Source organism: Colobus angolensis, unplaced genomic scaffold (assembly GCF_000951035.1).
Source record: "Colobus angolensis palliatus isolate OR3802 unplaced genomic scaffold, Cang.pa_1.0 Scaffold93, whole genome shotgun sequence".
Lineage (NCBI taxonomy): Eukaryota > Metazoa > Chordata > Mammalia > Primates > Cercopithecidae > Colobus > Colobus angolensis.
In genome coordinates this window covers 2,305-18,588 of record NW_012123265.1, presented here as the reverse complement: position 1 = coordinate 18,588, position 16,284 = coordinate 2,305, and the positions used below count along the sequence as shown (strand labels likewise).

Genomic DNA, 16,284 nt, shown 5'->3' with positions numbered 1-16,284 from the left:
TAATCCCAGCGCTTTGGGAGGCTGAGGTGGATGGATCACGAGGTCAGGAGTTCAAGACCAGCCTGGCCAACATGGTGAGACCCCGGCTCTACTAAAATACAAACAACTAGCTGGGCATGGTGGTGCACGCCAATAATCCCAGCTACCTGGGAGGCTGAGGCAGGAGAATTGCTTGAATCTGGGAGGCAGAGGTTACAGTGAGCCAAGATCATGCTACCGTGCTTCAGCCTGGGCGACAGTGAGATTCCGACTCAGAAAAAAAAAAAAAAATCATACGTAGTAAAATGGTAGCATTTGTTGAATATGAGTGGAAGGTACATGGGTGTTTTAAATATTTCATAATTTTAAAATCACTGGGTGCAAATGATCAATGAATAAAAGTGTCCAATAAACTGTACTCTTAAAAACTAACAAAGGTATTGGGATATATTAGATACTTGATGGATTTATTTTTGGCCTAAGTAAAGTTATATTCACTTTTCATCCATCATTGCATATGTGTATCAAGTATATGTGTATTGACAGTATTTATTTAGCCTACTCAGGTAAAATTTATTCTTCCCGTATAATTACAGGGTATTATCATCAACTAAATTAAATCAGAAAACGAATGAGAAAGCACCTCAAAGTACCAGGTCTATACAGCTGTTGTCTAGATCAGACACATACAAACACACACACAACATATACATAGTTTTATTTGTTTATTTTTGTCACAGATGAGATTAACACGGGCTTTGAAGTCATAAAGACTGAATTTGAATCTGATAGCTATCATATCATATCTCCTATAGAGATGAATTCTTGGGAAGTTAAATATATTTCTAATAATATTACCCTTATAATTAGACAATAATACCAGCTTCTTCTTAAGGTTCTTATGAAGATAAATACGTAAAATAACCGAACATTTTCTGACAAGTAGTAATCATTGAATGAACATTGACTTCCTTCCCCATGTGTTTCTAACTTCCTTTGTTAGTAAAGTTTTTTTTTTTTTTTTTTTTAAAGACAGAGTCTCACTCTTGTCATCCAGGCTGGAGTGCAGTGGTGCAATCTTGGCTCACTGAAACCTCCACCTCCTGGGTTCAAGCGATTCTCCTGCCTCAGCCTCCCAAGCAGCTGGGATTACAGGCACCTGCCACCATGCCTGGCTAATTTTTGTATTTTCAGTAGAGATGAGGTTTCACCACGTTGACCAGGCTGGTCTTGAACTCCGGACCTCAGGTGATCCACCCACCTCAGCCTCCCAAAGTGCTGTTATTACAGGCGTGAACCACCATGCCGGGCCATTAGTAAGGTTTTAAAAAAATAGATTCTCTTTATAAAAATTAGTTTTGAACTTTATTTTGACTTTTTTTCTTTCCATTCTCACCCAGTCTATTTTTGGCCTTATTTTGAAGTTCACACACCCATCAGGATATATGTATACGTGGGCCATAGGATATACTTTCTGACTCTGTTATTCTGTCATGTTGACAGTCTGTCAGTGGGAACCTGCATTAGTCTGTTTTCACACTGCTGATAAAGACATACCCGAGACTGAAAAGAAAAAAAGGTTTAATTGGACTTAACAGTTCCACATGGCTAGGGAGGCCTCAGAATCATGGTGGGAGGCAAAAGGCACTTCTTACATGGCAGCAGCAAGAAAAAATGAGGAAGAAGCAAAAGCAGAAACCCCTGATAAACCCGTCAGACCTTGTAAGACATATTGACTATCACAAGAATAGCACAGGAAAGACCAGCCCCCATGATTCACAACACATGGGAATTCTGGGAGATACTATTCAAGTTGAGATTTGGGTGGGGACACAGCCAAACCACATCATTCTGCCCCTGGCCCCTCCAAATCTCTTGTTCTCACATTTCAAACCCAATCATGCCTTCCCATCAGTCCCCCAAAGTCTTAACTCATTTCAGCATTAACCTAAAAGTCTACAGTCTAACGTCTCATTTAAGACAAGGCAAGCTCCTTTTGCCTATGAGCCTGTAAAATAAAAAGCAAGCTGGTTACTTCCTAGATACAATGAGAGTACAGGTATTGGATAAATACAGCTGTTCCAAATGGGAGAAATTGGCCAAAACAAAGGGGTTACAGGGCCCATGCATGTCCGAAATCCAGTGGGACAGTCAAATTTTAAAGCTCCAAAATGACCTCCTTTGACTCCAGGTCTCACATCCAGGTCACGCTGATGCAAGAGGTGGGTTCCCATGGTCTTGGGCAGCTTTGCCTCTGTGGCTTTGCAGGGTACAGCCTCCCTTCCAGGTGCTTTCATGGGCTGGCGTTTGGTGACTGCAGCTTTTCTAGGTGCATGGTGCAAGCTTTCAGTGGATCTACCATTCTGGGATCTGGAAGACGGTGGCCCTCTCCTTACAGCTCCATTAGGTAGTGCCCCAGTAGGGACTCTGTGTGGAGTCTCCAACCCCACATTTCCCTTCTGCACTGCCCTAGCAGAGGTTCTCCATGAGGGCCCCACTCATGCAGGAAACTTCTTCCAGGGCATCCATGGGTTTCCTTACATCCTCTGAAATCTAGGTGGAGGTTCCCAAATCTCAATTCTTGACTCCTGTGCACCCGCAGGCTCAACACCACATGGAAGGTGCCAAGGTTTGGGGCTTCCACCCTCTGATGCCACAGCCCGAGCTATGTACATTGGCCCCTTTCAGCCATGGCTGGAGCGTCTGGGACACAGGGCACCAAGTTCCTAGGCCACACACAGCACGGAGACCCTGAGCCCAGCCCACAAACCCACTTTTTCCTCCTGGGCCTCTGGGTCTAGGATGGGAGGGGCTCCCACAAAGGTCTCTGACATGGCCCGGAGACATTTTCCTCATGGTCTTGGGGATTATTAACTTTAGGTTTCTTGCTACTTATGCACATTTCTGCAGCCAGCTTGAATTTCTCCCCAGAAAATGGATTTTTCTTTTTTATCACATAGTCGGGCTGCAAATTTTCCAAACTTGTATGCTCTGCTTCCCTTATAAAACTGAAGGCCTTTAACAGAATCCAGGTCCCCTAATGAATACTTTGCTGCTTAGAAATATCTTCCACCAGATACCCTAAATCATCTCTCTCAAGTTCAAAGTTCCATAGATCTCTAGGGCAGGGGCAAAATGCCACCAGTCTCTTTGCTAAAACATAACAAGAGTCACCTTTACTCTAGTTTCCACCAAGTTCTTTATCTCCATCAGAGACCACCTCAGCCTGGACCTTATTGTCCATATCGCTATCAGCAGTTTGGGCAAAGCCACTCAACAAGTCTCTAGGAAATTCCACACTTTCCCACATTTTCCTGTCTTTTTCAGAGCCCTCCAAACTGTTCCAGTAACTGGGTAACTGCCTGTTACCCAGTTCCAAAGTCACTTCTACATTTTCAGGTATTTTTCAGCAACACCCCGCTCCTGGTACCAATTTACTGTGTTAGTCCATTTTCATGCTGCTGATGAAGACATACCCCAGACTGGGAAGAAAAAAGGTTTAATTGGACTTACAGTTCCACATGGCTGGGGAGGCCTCAGAATTGTGATGGGAGGCAAAAGGTACTTCTTACACGGTGGCAGCAAGAGAAAATGAGGAAGAAGCAAAAGTGGAAACCCCCGATAAACTCATCAGATCTTGTGAGACTTATTAACTGTCAGAAGAATAGCATGGGAAACACCAGCAGCCATGACTCAAATACCAACTCCTGGGTCCCTCCTGCGACACATGGGAATTCTGGGAGATAAAATTCAGGTTGATATTTGGGTGGGGACACAGCAAAACCATATCAGAACCTTTGTGTATAAAAGGAACATTGATAGAGATGATGAAATCATAGGAAGGACAGACCGTTTCTGAAGGACTGGTAATTCCATAAAGTCTGCTGTTTAAGAGTTCTTCATAGAATTTTTTTTAATGAAGCTATTTAAGTTGCATGGTTAATGATCAAAACTTCTGGTAGAGGCTGGACATGGTGGCTCACGCCTGTAATCCCAGCGCTTTGGGAGGCTGAGGTGGATGGATCACGAGGTCAGGAGTTCAAGACCAGCCTGGCCAACATGGTGAGACCCCGGCTCTACTAATACAAAAATTAGCTGGGTGTGGTGGCGGGCACCAATAATCCCAGCTACCTGGGAGGCTGAGGCAGGAGAATCGTTTGGATTTGGGAGGTGGAGGTTGCAGCGAGCCGAGATCATGCCATTACACTCCAGCCTGGGCGACAGAGTGAGACTCTGTCTGAAAAACAAAGAAACAAACAACAAAAACAAAAAACCAAAAAACTTCTGGTAGAGCAATTTATGACTTCTAGTTTTTTTGTCTAGGCAATTTATTTTGTCTGCAATTGGATCTAATGTACACTTTACTCCAGACCCAGGTCTAAAACCTGATTAAATCAGAAGTTTTTAATGATGCTGTAAACTATTTTTTATTGTTGTTTTAGTCATATTCAAAAAAAAAAAAAATGTAAGGTTGGGCGCGGTGGCTCACGCCTGTAATCCCAGCACTTTGGAAGGCCGAGGCGGGTGGATCACCTGAGGTCAGGAGTTCAAGACCAGCCTGGCCAACAGGGTGAAACCCCGTCTCTACTAAAAATTACAAAAAAATTAGCCAGATGTGGTGGTGGGCGCCTGTAATCCCAGCGACTCGGGAGGCTGAGGCAGGAGAATTGCTGGAACCTGGGAGGCAGATGCAGTGAGCCGAGATCACACCACTACACTCCAGTCTGGGCAACAGAGAAAGACTGAGTCTCAAAAAAAAAAAAGTAAAAGCATTGGAGTAGAATTGGCAAGAATGCCTTTGTTTTTTAATCTAAACTATTTAAAATGTAGAGTATTGAAGTGTCCTTCAGACAACATCCCTTGGAACTGTTTTTTTCTCTAATTTTAAAGTTTAGTTTTTATCTTAAGGTGACATTATCTTTCAGTAGTACAGTATTTGTCCCTGTCTCTCTCTCTTTTTAGCCTGTACTTTCTGGTATATTTGGCACTGTAATAAATGTAGCTGTCAGCTAGCATAATTATTCCCTTTTGTGTTTAAATTATTTGAGATAGAAGATTATATCCATGTTTTAGTCTCTTCATTCAGTATTGACAAGTGATGCTATCCAGTAGTACTTAAATCATTGGATGATGGAAAACATCTTTTTCTTCCATTAGGAAAAAATTTTAAATGGACTTAAAAATCAAATTATTTAATGTGCATATCTAGTACATGTTTTATGCACTGTGCTTAGATCCTTTGGGTTGAATTTTTGTTTGAATAGAAAAAATTTTTGTTTGAATAAAACAAAAATACATTTAAAACATTGCTCTAAGTTTCAGGATAAGCATTTTATTTTTCAGGGAGCACTCTTTAGTAAATATTATATGAGTATATTAATGGTACTCTGATAAGGTAGAAATAATTATTTAGGGAGAATTCAGATTAAAAACTGGAGAGTAATTGTTTTATAATGTTAGAACCCTGAGTGGCAATTTGATGGACTGGAGAAGAAAAAGATGTCTGCAATAAGTCAGTAACAAACCCTTCAGCTTCAGCAGTAGTGCTCGTTATTTTAAGAAATAGAGCCTCTAGGATCAAACATATTATACAAAGTAGCATATATCATTAAAAGTATAAATTGGTATATTTTTTAAGGGGAGTATAAAGAAATATGTAGGAGTCAACGTGGTCTGATAAATGAAAAGGTTATTTTGCTGCTAAAATATAGATTTTTTTGCAGAGTAAGTGCATTGCTCAGAACATATCTTCTTCCACGCTTCAAAAGAGTTTGGGTAAGGGAACAGCCTGAAAAACACCTGAAAGAGATAATTCTGGCTTATGGATTAGAGAGCATCTATAAACAGAACAAATTGGTGAATAAGAGTTAACAAAAATTTTGTCTAAGAAATTTCCCCACTTGCATTCAGATATTAATAATTAAATTTTTTGAAGTTTATTTTAAAACATTGCTTATTTTAACATGTAAACATGTTGGGTGGGAAAAGTACAAATGGGAGACTGAAACTGTTTTAATCATGTAAATTAAATGATCAACCCTACAATTTTTGTTTTTTTTTAATAATCTGGAATGCTTATTTTATATGCTGGGATGCTAGTTGTTTTTTCTATTAATACACTTAACTTGCATTCTAGCTTCGCCATTCAGAGACAGGCATCGTGTGGTGGGTTGTGTGACAGTGTCTGTCAATAGTGAAGACAAATAGTGCCAGAGACACTTAACCCATCCAATCTCACCCAGGGTATAGGTCGGTCTCGTTTTCAGACTTCTTCATAAGTCTTTCCTTCTCTCTTTCTCTCTTCCTTTCTTTCTTCCTTTCTTACTTTTTTTGTTTGTTTGTTTCTAAATACTGGATTGATACTGATTGAAACTAAAACTTTTTGTAAAGTTTTAAACTTTACATTAATATTATAAGAAGAAGAAGAAAAGTAGAAAATGAAGGTTGGCATGTAAGGTGTTGACAAAGCAGGTTTGCAGCCACTTTGTGTGTTCCAGATATTTCAATCTCTTGGCAACATGAGTGTTGGGCTTACAATTTTTTTTTCTGAATATCTTTCTTCTTTAATCTGAAAATATGTCCTTATATCTGGTGACTTTTATCAGATGAGAAATTCAGAGTTGGTCATTGTTACCAGTAAGAAAAATATAATGCTTAAGAAGAAATAATTCTAAGGTTGAACAATATGTGTTTTAGATCAGAAATAGTTTCTGGCCAGGCACAGTGGTTCACGCCTGTAATCCTAGCACTATGGGAGGCTGAGGCGGGCGGATCAGCTGAGGTTAGGAATTCAAGACCAGTCTGACCAACATGGGGAAACCCTGTCTCTACTAAAAATACAGAATTATCTGAGCATGGTGGTGCATGCCTGTAATCCCAACTACTCGGTGGGTGAGGCAGGAGAATCGCTTGAATCCAGGAGGTAGAGGTTGCAGTGAGCCAAAATCGTGCCATTGCATTCCAGCCAGGGAAACAAGAATGAAACTCCGTCTTAAAAAAGAAAAAAGACTGGGCTCAGTGGCTCACGCCTATAATCCCAGCACTTTGGGAGGCCAAGGCGGGCGGAACACAAAGTCAGGAGTTTGAGACCAGCCTGGCCAACATGGTGAAACCCGTCTCTACTAAAAATACAAAAATTAGCCAGGCGTGGTGGCGGGCCCCTGTAGTCCCAGCTACTCGGAAGGCTGAGGCAGCAGAATCGCTTGTACCTGTGAGGCAGAGGTTGCAGCGAGCTGAGATTGTGCCACTGCATTCCAGCCTGGGCAGCAGAGCAAGACTCCATCTCAAAAAAAGAGGAAATTGTTTCCAAATACCTCGATTTTTTTAAATGATTATTTTCTGAATAGTCAATAATTTATTCCTTCTTTGTTCCGCTATTTGTTCACTTAGCACACTTGCAAAATTTTATGGCCTTTTTTAAACTGGCTTTTTAAGAAAACTCAGTTAATTTTGCACAGATGTTGAAAAATTATAAAATATGTACATATTCAAATGTTAGGGATCAAATTTTAATCTTAGAAGCTTGGAAGTTAAATATCATTTCTGTCATATATTTTAAATCAATGAAAGGTATTTCTTTCTTTTGAGAACTTCAGCAAGTATTTCTAATTTCAAAGCTTTCTATTAAACTTTTGTTAGTTCCATATAAAGTATTATATCTTTTTTATGATATTTTAAGCAGTAATATATTACGGTAGTTAAAATAATTTCTGGTTGACAAATCTAGAACTGATAGTTCTTAAGTTTAAAATACAGTTTAAGCAAGGAGTATATAAAATATACATGGGTTTCTATAAATGGTACCATTTAAAATCTTTTTTCAGGCTGGGCATGGTGCCTCACTCCTGTAATCCCAGGACTTTGGGAGGCTGAGGTGGGAGGATTGTTTGAGCCTAGGAGTTCAAAACTAGCCTGGGCAACATGGTGAAACCCTATCTCTACAAAAAATACAAAAATTAGCCAGGTATGGTGGCGCACACCTGTAGTCCTAGCTCTTCAGTAGGCTGAGGTGGGATGATCGCTTGAGCCCAGGAGGTTGCGGCTGCAGTGAGTTGTGATTGTGCCCATGCACTCCAGCCTGGGCAACAGAGCAAGACTGTCTCAACAAAGAAAAAAAAGAAAACTAAAGAAAATCCTTTTTCATCTTTTATTAAATTACAGATTCTGAGATATCCATATTCCATGTAGATATTATTTAATATCTGCCAGTCTTTAAATCTCAACTATTTTTGAGTATTTATAGTTTCCATCAATTCTTAAAAGAAGCCATATACACAATTCAAGTTCACCATCATTACTGGCATTTGGTCTGATAATTGGCTACTGCTAATAGTGGTATATGGACTTAAATACGGGATACTTTACATATGACACTTACCTTCCTCTTTCAAATGATAAAATTATTCTATTTTAAATAATCTGACATTATAAATTTATATGAGTAAATTATATTTTTTTATTAATTTTTCCTTTAGTTTGTTGTATTTTCTGTGGTCACAGAAAATGCTTTAGAAAAAGTAAAATTATTCTAACCCAGATGCGGTGGCTCACACCTGTGATCCCAGCACTTTGGGAGGCTGAGGCGGGCGGAATACAAGGTCAGGAGTTCAAGACCAGCCTAGCCAATATGGTGAAACCCTGTCTCTACTAAAAATACAAAAATTAGCTGGGCGTGGTGGCGGGCGCCTGCAGTCCCAGCTACTCAGGAGACTGAGGCAGGAGAGTTGTTTGAACCCGGGAGGCAGAGGTTGCAGTGAGCCAAGATAGTGCCATTGCACTCCAGCCTCAACAGAGCAAGACTGTGTCTCAAAAAAAAAAAAAGAAGAAAGAAGAAAAAAGAAAAGTATTCTATATAAGTTAGACTATATGTTCAAAGATAATTCCTTCATAAAAGAAAAAAAATCAATAAAATTTATTCACATGGCCATGCATCATGGCTCAAACCTGTAATCTCAGCACTTCAGGAGGCCGAGGTGGGCAGATCACTTGAGGTCAGGAGTTCAAGACCACCCTGGCCAACATGATGAAACCCCATCTCTACTAAAATATAAAAATTAGCTGGGCATGGTGGTGGGCACCTGTAATCCCAGCTACTCAGGAGGCTAAGGTGGGAGAATCACTTGAAACCTGGGAGGCGGAGGTTCCAGTGAGCCGAGATCGCGCCACTGCACTCCAACCTGGGCAACAGAGCGAGAGTCCCTCTCAAAAAAAAAAGAATACATAGACAGGTCAGAATTGCATTCACACTTTAGTTCTATAGAATATCAAGCTTTTTTTAATATTTTATTTAGTAATACAGTGACTGAAAGGTCTTTATAGATGTATTAAGTACATTTACAATATTCCCAGGAGGATTTGTTAGCACTTTTCTGAGAATGCTTGGAAATGACTAATTAGCATTAGAAATTTAAAATGTTCGGATGTCGTTATTTTATGTATTTATATTTCAATAGGATATTAAGGATTTTTTCATGTTAAATTTATGGATATAGAAGTAGGTAACTTGGCTTATTTATAATTTCAGGAAATAAAATTACTGGAGTACTCTTGGTAGAAATATCAAATGGTTACCTCTAGACTCTTAGTATTTTCCCTGTATCAAATAATGCTATTGTAGTAATATATATTCTAAGTACTTTGAGAAGTAAATTCTTTTATTCTTCAACCTACATTTATTTGCCAGCTTAACTTTAATGTAACTCAAAATACATACCAAATTTTTGGCTTCCCATAAATCAATTTAATAAATTTGAATTTTTTTACAATGTGGCCACTGTGATAGGTATTGGGAGGATCTAAGATGAGAAAGATATTGTCAGTGCTTTCGAGGTGCTCACAGTTCTTACCCTCCACTTTACTACCTCACCTGGCATTATTAATTAATGCACTCAGATCTCTTGCTAACCAGAGTGTAATGTTTTGATATGAAAGATTTTATACATCATTATCATCATCAGAGTATCAGTAGTACCATTGTAAAGAATTTTAGGCTGGGTGTGGTGGCACGTGCTTGTAATCCCAATACTTTGGGAGGCCAAAGCTGGAGGATTGCTTGAGCCCAAGAATTTGAGACCAGCCTGGGCAGCATGACAAAACCTTGTCTCTGCAAATATTTTAAAAAGTAGCCATGCACGGTGTTGTGTGCCTGTAGTCTCAGTTACTTGGGAAGCTGAGGCAGGAGGGTTGCTTGAGCCCAGGAGGTCAAGGCTGCAGTGAGCCATGATCATGCCACTGCACTGTAGCCTGGGCAGCATGACAAAACCTTGTCTCTACAAATATTTTAAAAAGTAGCCATGCATGGTGTTGTGTGCCTGTAGTCCCAGTTACTTGGGAAGCTGAGGCAGGAGGATTGCTTGAGCCTAGGAGGTCAAGGCTGCAGTGAGCCATGATCATGCCACTGCACTGTAGCCTGGGTAACAGAGCGAGACCCTGCCTTTAAAAAAAAAAAAAAAAAGTTTTACAGTTTAAAAAAAATTATTTCATTTGTCTTAAAATGAGTGGAATATTTGCAATTGAAGTACACTTTAAAAAGTAATTTTCAGTTAAAAGATGCTTACTGTTCTCTTCTGACAGAGTTAATATTTTCAGTGTCATAATTTTGTGTTAACTTTTTCTTTAATAAGTATACCCAGGATCAATCTGGCAGTTGTGCACACATAATCGTGTGTTAGTTGTCCATGGAAAATGTGTAGAATATTTAAATTTATGTAGGATATGGTATCACAGTTTGGCATACTTATCCCAGAACACACACTTATGTATGACTGTTAAATCAGTTGGGTTTTATAATCATTACAGTTTTGTTACTTGATAAGATTTGCAATATAAATTTTTTTACCTCAGAGAACAAGACAAGGTTATATCGTGCATATTAAATTCATAATACCATATAACTTGCTTTTGGGTTCATGATTGCTTTTCACCTGTACTTTCCATCTGTCATGAACAGGGATCCCTGAGATGTTCATACTCTGCATTCTCATGTGCATGATCCTTAGATTTAAAAAGGGTGAGTGGGAGAAAGCTGCTTTATAGAAATATAAGTTCACAGCATTCATGTTTTGTGTGTTCCACTGCAAATATTGCATGCTGCATACTTGTATGCTGCATACTTGTATTTCTCTGAAAATGAAGAACATAGGCTCATAAGTACACAAAAAATTAGTTTTGTTTTTGCCAATAGTTGGAACAGATGGAGGAATGTTAGATGTAATACCTTTTCTATTTTTTCTAAAATGAATTCTGTAGTATTTTTCAAAAGACAGGGAAAAAAATTATATTTAAACTCAAAGTGGCTACAAATCAGCTCCTAAACTGTCACTGACATTAGCATATAGATTTTGTAGTTTTTACAAACCTTTTAAAATATTTATTTACTAAGAAAACGTTGCATTAATGCATGATACAAAACTGATAAGTTTTCCTTTAAATTGGAATGCAGTTTAAAGTGACTGAATTTTCCAATTTCAGCTACTGCATTTGACAAGGATACATACTGGAAAATGGAACTGGTATCATCTAATTTCTTTAGGCTCCTTCACTTACAGTAGTTGGGAAAAATCTTTCCATGTGGCATTATGTAGAGTAGATCATATTCTTGATGACTAATATTCATTACTGTGCTCTTTAGCCTTGACAGCAATAAGAATTCCGGGTGGATATAGTTCATTCAAATAATACATGTTTGCAATTAAAAAAACAGATCTTTGGCACTTGGCTTTTAATTATGCAAACATTGACATTCTTACATTTTGCTCTTTATATTACAATTCATGTGTATGTTGCAGTTCCAATAACTGCACATCACAGTTTTATCATACACTTTAAAACAGTGGCATACTTGGTCATAGATACAAATTAATTTTAGATTGAAACATATCTTTGTCACGTTACCTATTTTTATTTTTGTGTGTATATATGACAAACCTTTCCATATTGTGAACAAGATAAAATGATATCTAAAATGTTAGTCATGACAACTTCCAACCTTAGCAATCAATGCGCCTCTGAGGTTATGCTGTTAAGGGCTAAAGTAGTAGTATTTTCAGTGATCTCTTCTTCCAGTTGCCACACATGCTGAAAAGATCTACTTAAATATTTCTTGCTAGGCATAATAGATTAAAAATTGTTTTATAAAAAAATTAATTCTGATGCTCTCCAGAGATTTTTATGCTTAACTATTTTCTGTTAGACTTAAGCCAGTAAAATTTACCATTGTTCTTATATTGGAAAATTCCCTTATTAGTCACAATCAACCAGGCCCTTTAAAAAGAGAAAAAATAGCTCTAACCAATTGTCAAGCATATAATCAAGTACTTTATAAGAGAAATCCATCCATTAATCAGTTCTTCCTTTGCTTTTCATTATGTCATAAAAGATGGATTTATTTTAGAGCTTATGGTTTTGAACTACCACTTCCAGCTTCTGGAGACCCAATGATTAACTTGTCTATCTTCTACAACCCAGAATATTCCAAATCAAACCTTTTTCATCTTGATTCTCCTAGATTTTACAACAAATCATAGTGACAATACCAGTTCCATTTTGCCTCCAATTCAGTTGATTATATATTTTTTTCTATTTATTTCTCATTTTATAATTGATAACTGGAATAATCAGCAGCTCTTTTCTCATTTATTTTCTCATATTTTTATTCCAGGATTTGCCTCTGAAGCAGGGAGTGTCTGCATTAAAAATGACCTGTAGTTCTCTGCTTCATAGGTTAGAAACTTATTTTAATATTTTGTGGCTAAGCACAGTCCCACTTTTCAAATTCTATAATGAATTATTTAATTGGCATTGAATGTGGACCACAAGCATATATTTCATATTGGGGTTTTCTTTATTACTTTAAATGATTAAAATTGAATAGAATGTCCAGCTGAGGCAATAAAAGCTTTATTTTTGCTTTACAGCTTAAAACATTAAATGAGATTTTAAAAATCTATTGATTGTAACACAAGTAAAATAATGCTATTTGGGCATTTTTTACAATTGCATTTCTTAGGCCTTATATTGCTTGAAGCATTTATATTCTAAAACGTAACCAAATTCTGACTATTCATTTTGGGGAAAAACAATCAGTTCACAAATCACATTTTCAATGGGACTGCTAGCCAGCATAGGTGAAAACATGTATAGTGTATTTACTCTTGAATTGTACACTGCAGATGCTTCTTCAGCTCCCTCCTCTTCCTCCATGGGCGGTGCTTGCAGCTCCTTTACCACCTCTTCCAGCCCTACCATTTATTCTACCTCAGTCACCGACAGCAAGGCTATGCAAGTGGAGAGCTGCTCCTCAGCCGTGGGGGTAAGTAACAGAGGGGTAAGTGAAAAGCAGTTAACCAGTAACACAGTTCAGCAGCATCCATCAACACCGAAGAGGCACACAGTCTTGTACATCTCACCACCACCTGAGGACTTGCTGGATAACAGTCGGATGTCCTGCCAGGATGAGGGGTGTGGATTGGAATCTGAGCAGAGCTGCAGTATGTGGATGGAGGATTCCCCCTCCAACTTCAGTAACATGAGCACCAGTTCCTACAATGATAACACTGAGGTACCTCGTAAATCACGAAAACGAAATCCAAAGCAGAGGCCGGGGGTCAAACGACGAGATTGTGAAGAATCTAATATGGATATATTTGATGCCGACAGTGCCAAAGCACCTCACTATGTGCTTTCTCAGCTTACCACGGACAACAAAGGCAACTCAAAAGCGGGAAATGGGTTGGTATTCACATTTTTTAAAATTCTATCACCATTATGCAAAACAAACAAACAAAAAAAATTCCCAATTTTTCCTAATTGCTCAGCTCAAGTTTGCATATAAAGCAACAGTGCTAATTTTATCATTGAAATACATGAAAATTTTAACTTAAAATTACCAACTTTTACTAGCTAGAAAATAAAATAATCGTAGATTCTAGCAATAGATATCTTATTACCAGTATAGTTAGGTAGTAGAAAATGAAAATAATCTGTTTTGAAATAACTTAAATTTCAAATGAATTTATATTTTAAGAGGACTTGAAAATATTTTTACTCAGCCAGGCATGGTGGCTCACGCCTGTAATCCCAGCACTTTGGGAGGCCGAGGCAGGCGGATCACCTGAGGTCTGGAGTTCGAGACCAGCCTGACCAACATGGTGAAACCCCATCTCTACTAAAAATACAAAAAAAATTAGCTGGGCATTGTGGCACGTGCCTGTAACCCTAGCTACTCAGGAGGCTGAGGCAGGAGAATCGCTTGAACCTGGGAGGTGGAGGCTGCAGTAAGCCGAGATCATGCCACTGCATTCCAGCCTGGGCGACAAGAGCGAAACTCCATCTCAAAAAAAAAAAAAGAAAAAGAAAAAGAAAAAAAATGTGTATGTATATATATATATATTTTTTTCCTCATAGAAATAACTAGCAATGTAATGACTCTATCAAAAACAACTCAGTCACTAAGAGCTGTGTTCTCTTTCACATTGTGTCCTCATATGGTTTACATTTTTTAGAAGATTTTAGACTTAAATTTTTTTCTCTTTAATTGATGAAAACAAGAAAAAACTAAATTGATAGTTTGATTCTCATCATTTAGATTCATGTATCATAAGCTTTTTTCCTTTGATACTAATACACTGATTGTGCAGATTCAGTATTTTTTTTAAATCACTAATTTTTTTTCTGTGATTCTGGGTTACTTCTTTAGAGGGTGATGAAACAGGATCATGGTACATATTTGAGTTTTCTTTCATCTCTGTCAGTCACACTACCCACTAATATAGTTCAATAGCTATGTTACAGAATATTCACTGCTATAATGCAGACTAGTATGAGTTATTTTTATTTCCTTTAGTAATTTTATTGTAATATTTAATTGCTAGACTTTTAAATTAGCTTTTTCTATAGTACATTCAAAATAATTTGTTAAAATTTAACTCGCTAGGACCCAGGATCTCCTACAATTTCAGTTTTACACAAAATGTGGTCAAGAAGCTTTAGATTGGTTTACTACTTGATGACATCACTAATATAGAGAATATTCTTAATGTATATTAAACTTGCCCTTAAGCACTCCCTCAGTACATTTTAAAAAGTAGTATCTATCCTTTAAGCAATAATTACTCTACACTGCTTCTTTACCTCCTTTGGGGTGATGTAGTTAAATGAAAATGAATATTTAAATGCTTTTCAGTTTTAGAAAGTCCAGATTAGTAAATTACCTAAAAGAAAACAAGATATACTCTTTCCTAAAATGTTGCCATTTAATAAAGTCAAGAATTTCAGAACATAGTAGTTGTAGAACTATTACTTATAAAATAAGGCCCTGAAATGTAATGAATACAACAGGTAAATACTTAAATAACTGTGATAGTAGCACAGATCTAAAAGGCTCATGAATACCTTTAATTATGTATGTGTGTTTGTTTATGCTTTAGTGAAGAAAGTCTTTAATATAAAGTTCCAGAAGATAAATTTTCATTTTTATATCAAAATGAATGTTGAAGCTTCAAATTTAGAGCAAATAGAATTTTTACTTATGACTAATAAACAGAGTGATTTACAGTTGCTAATTAAATATCTTGACCTTCATCTTTTCTGCTTCTACATTTGTATGATAGCTGTATCTTAGAAATGATTTGAGGTTACCCAGGGAAAGTATAATTGGTCAAGACAGACTCTTTCGTGAAATAATTCATGGAGCAGAAACTCCATCAAGCAAAAGTGGTGTCCAGCTTCTTAGGTAATTAAAAAAATATTTAAAACTAGTATATGGAAATGATGGAAGAAGTTTAAAATTGGAATTTATAACAACTATGTTGAGGAAAGGATGAAACCGTACCTAAATACCTAAATATATAGAAAAATAGGCCTTAAAAATAATTTTCAGAGCATGTCAAGCTAAAAGCCTGTATTCTTCACAGTGAAAAAAATCTTAAAATGTTTTGAGAGATAAGGATATGGCCTTAGATCTAATGTGCCATGAAATTACAATTTATATCATACTAAGTATTTAGAAAATGTACTTTAAAATATGTACAGCAGTTTATTGATCTTCAAGATACCACATAGAAATCTGATAGCTTGTAGATGAAAATAGCGTTTTTATATGACTAAAATGTTAGAGTCTAATAAGAGAATAAAACTTGGCTGGGCGCGGTGGCTCACGCCTGTAATCCCAGCACTTTGGGAGGCTTAGGCAGGTGGATCACCTGAGGTTGGGAGTTCGAGACCCACCTGACCAATGTGTAGAAACTTCGTCTCTACTAAAAATACAAAATTAGCCGGGCATGGTGGTGCATGCCTGTAATCCCAGCT

The 16,284-nt window shown here is 37.5% G+C and overlaps 1 protein-coding gene across 1 annotated transcript in view; it reads left to right on the top strand.

Moving 5' to 3' along the window:
* The window catches only part of NFAT5 (nuclear factor of activated T-cells 5, tonicity-responsive), a gene marked incomplete at its 3' end in the record, with an annotated part of 86,195 nt that extends 72,488 nt beyond the window's left edge, over positions 1-13,707 (top strand). The window contains exons 5-6 of the mRNA XM_011932122.1: positions 13,149-13,537; positions 13,636-13,707. Of these exons, the coding sequence (XP_011787512.1) occupies positions 13,149-13,537; positions 13,636-13,707 (461 nt within the window). The remainder of the gene's footprint in view (positions 1-13,148; positions 13,538-13,635) is intronic.
* Between the last annotated feature and the right edge of the window lie 2,577 nt (positions 13,708-16,284).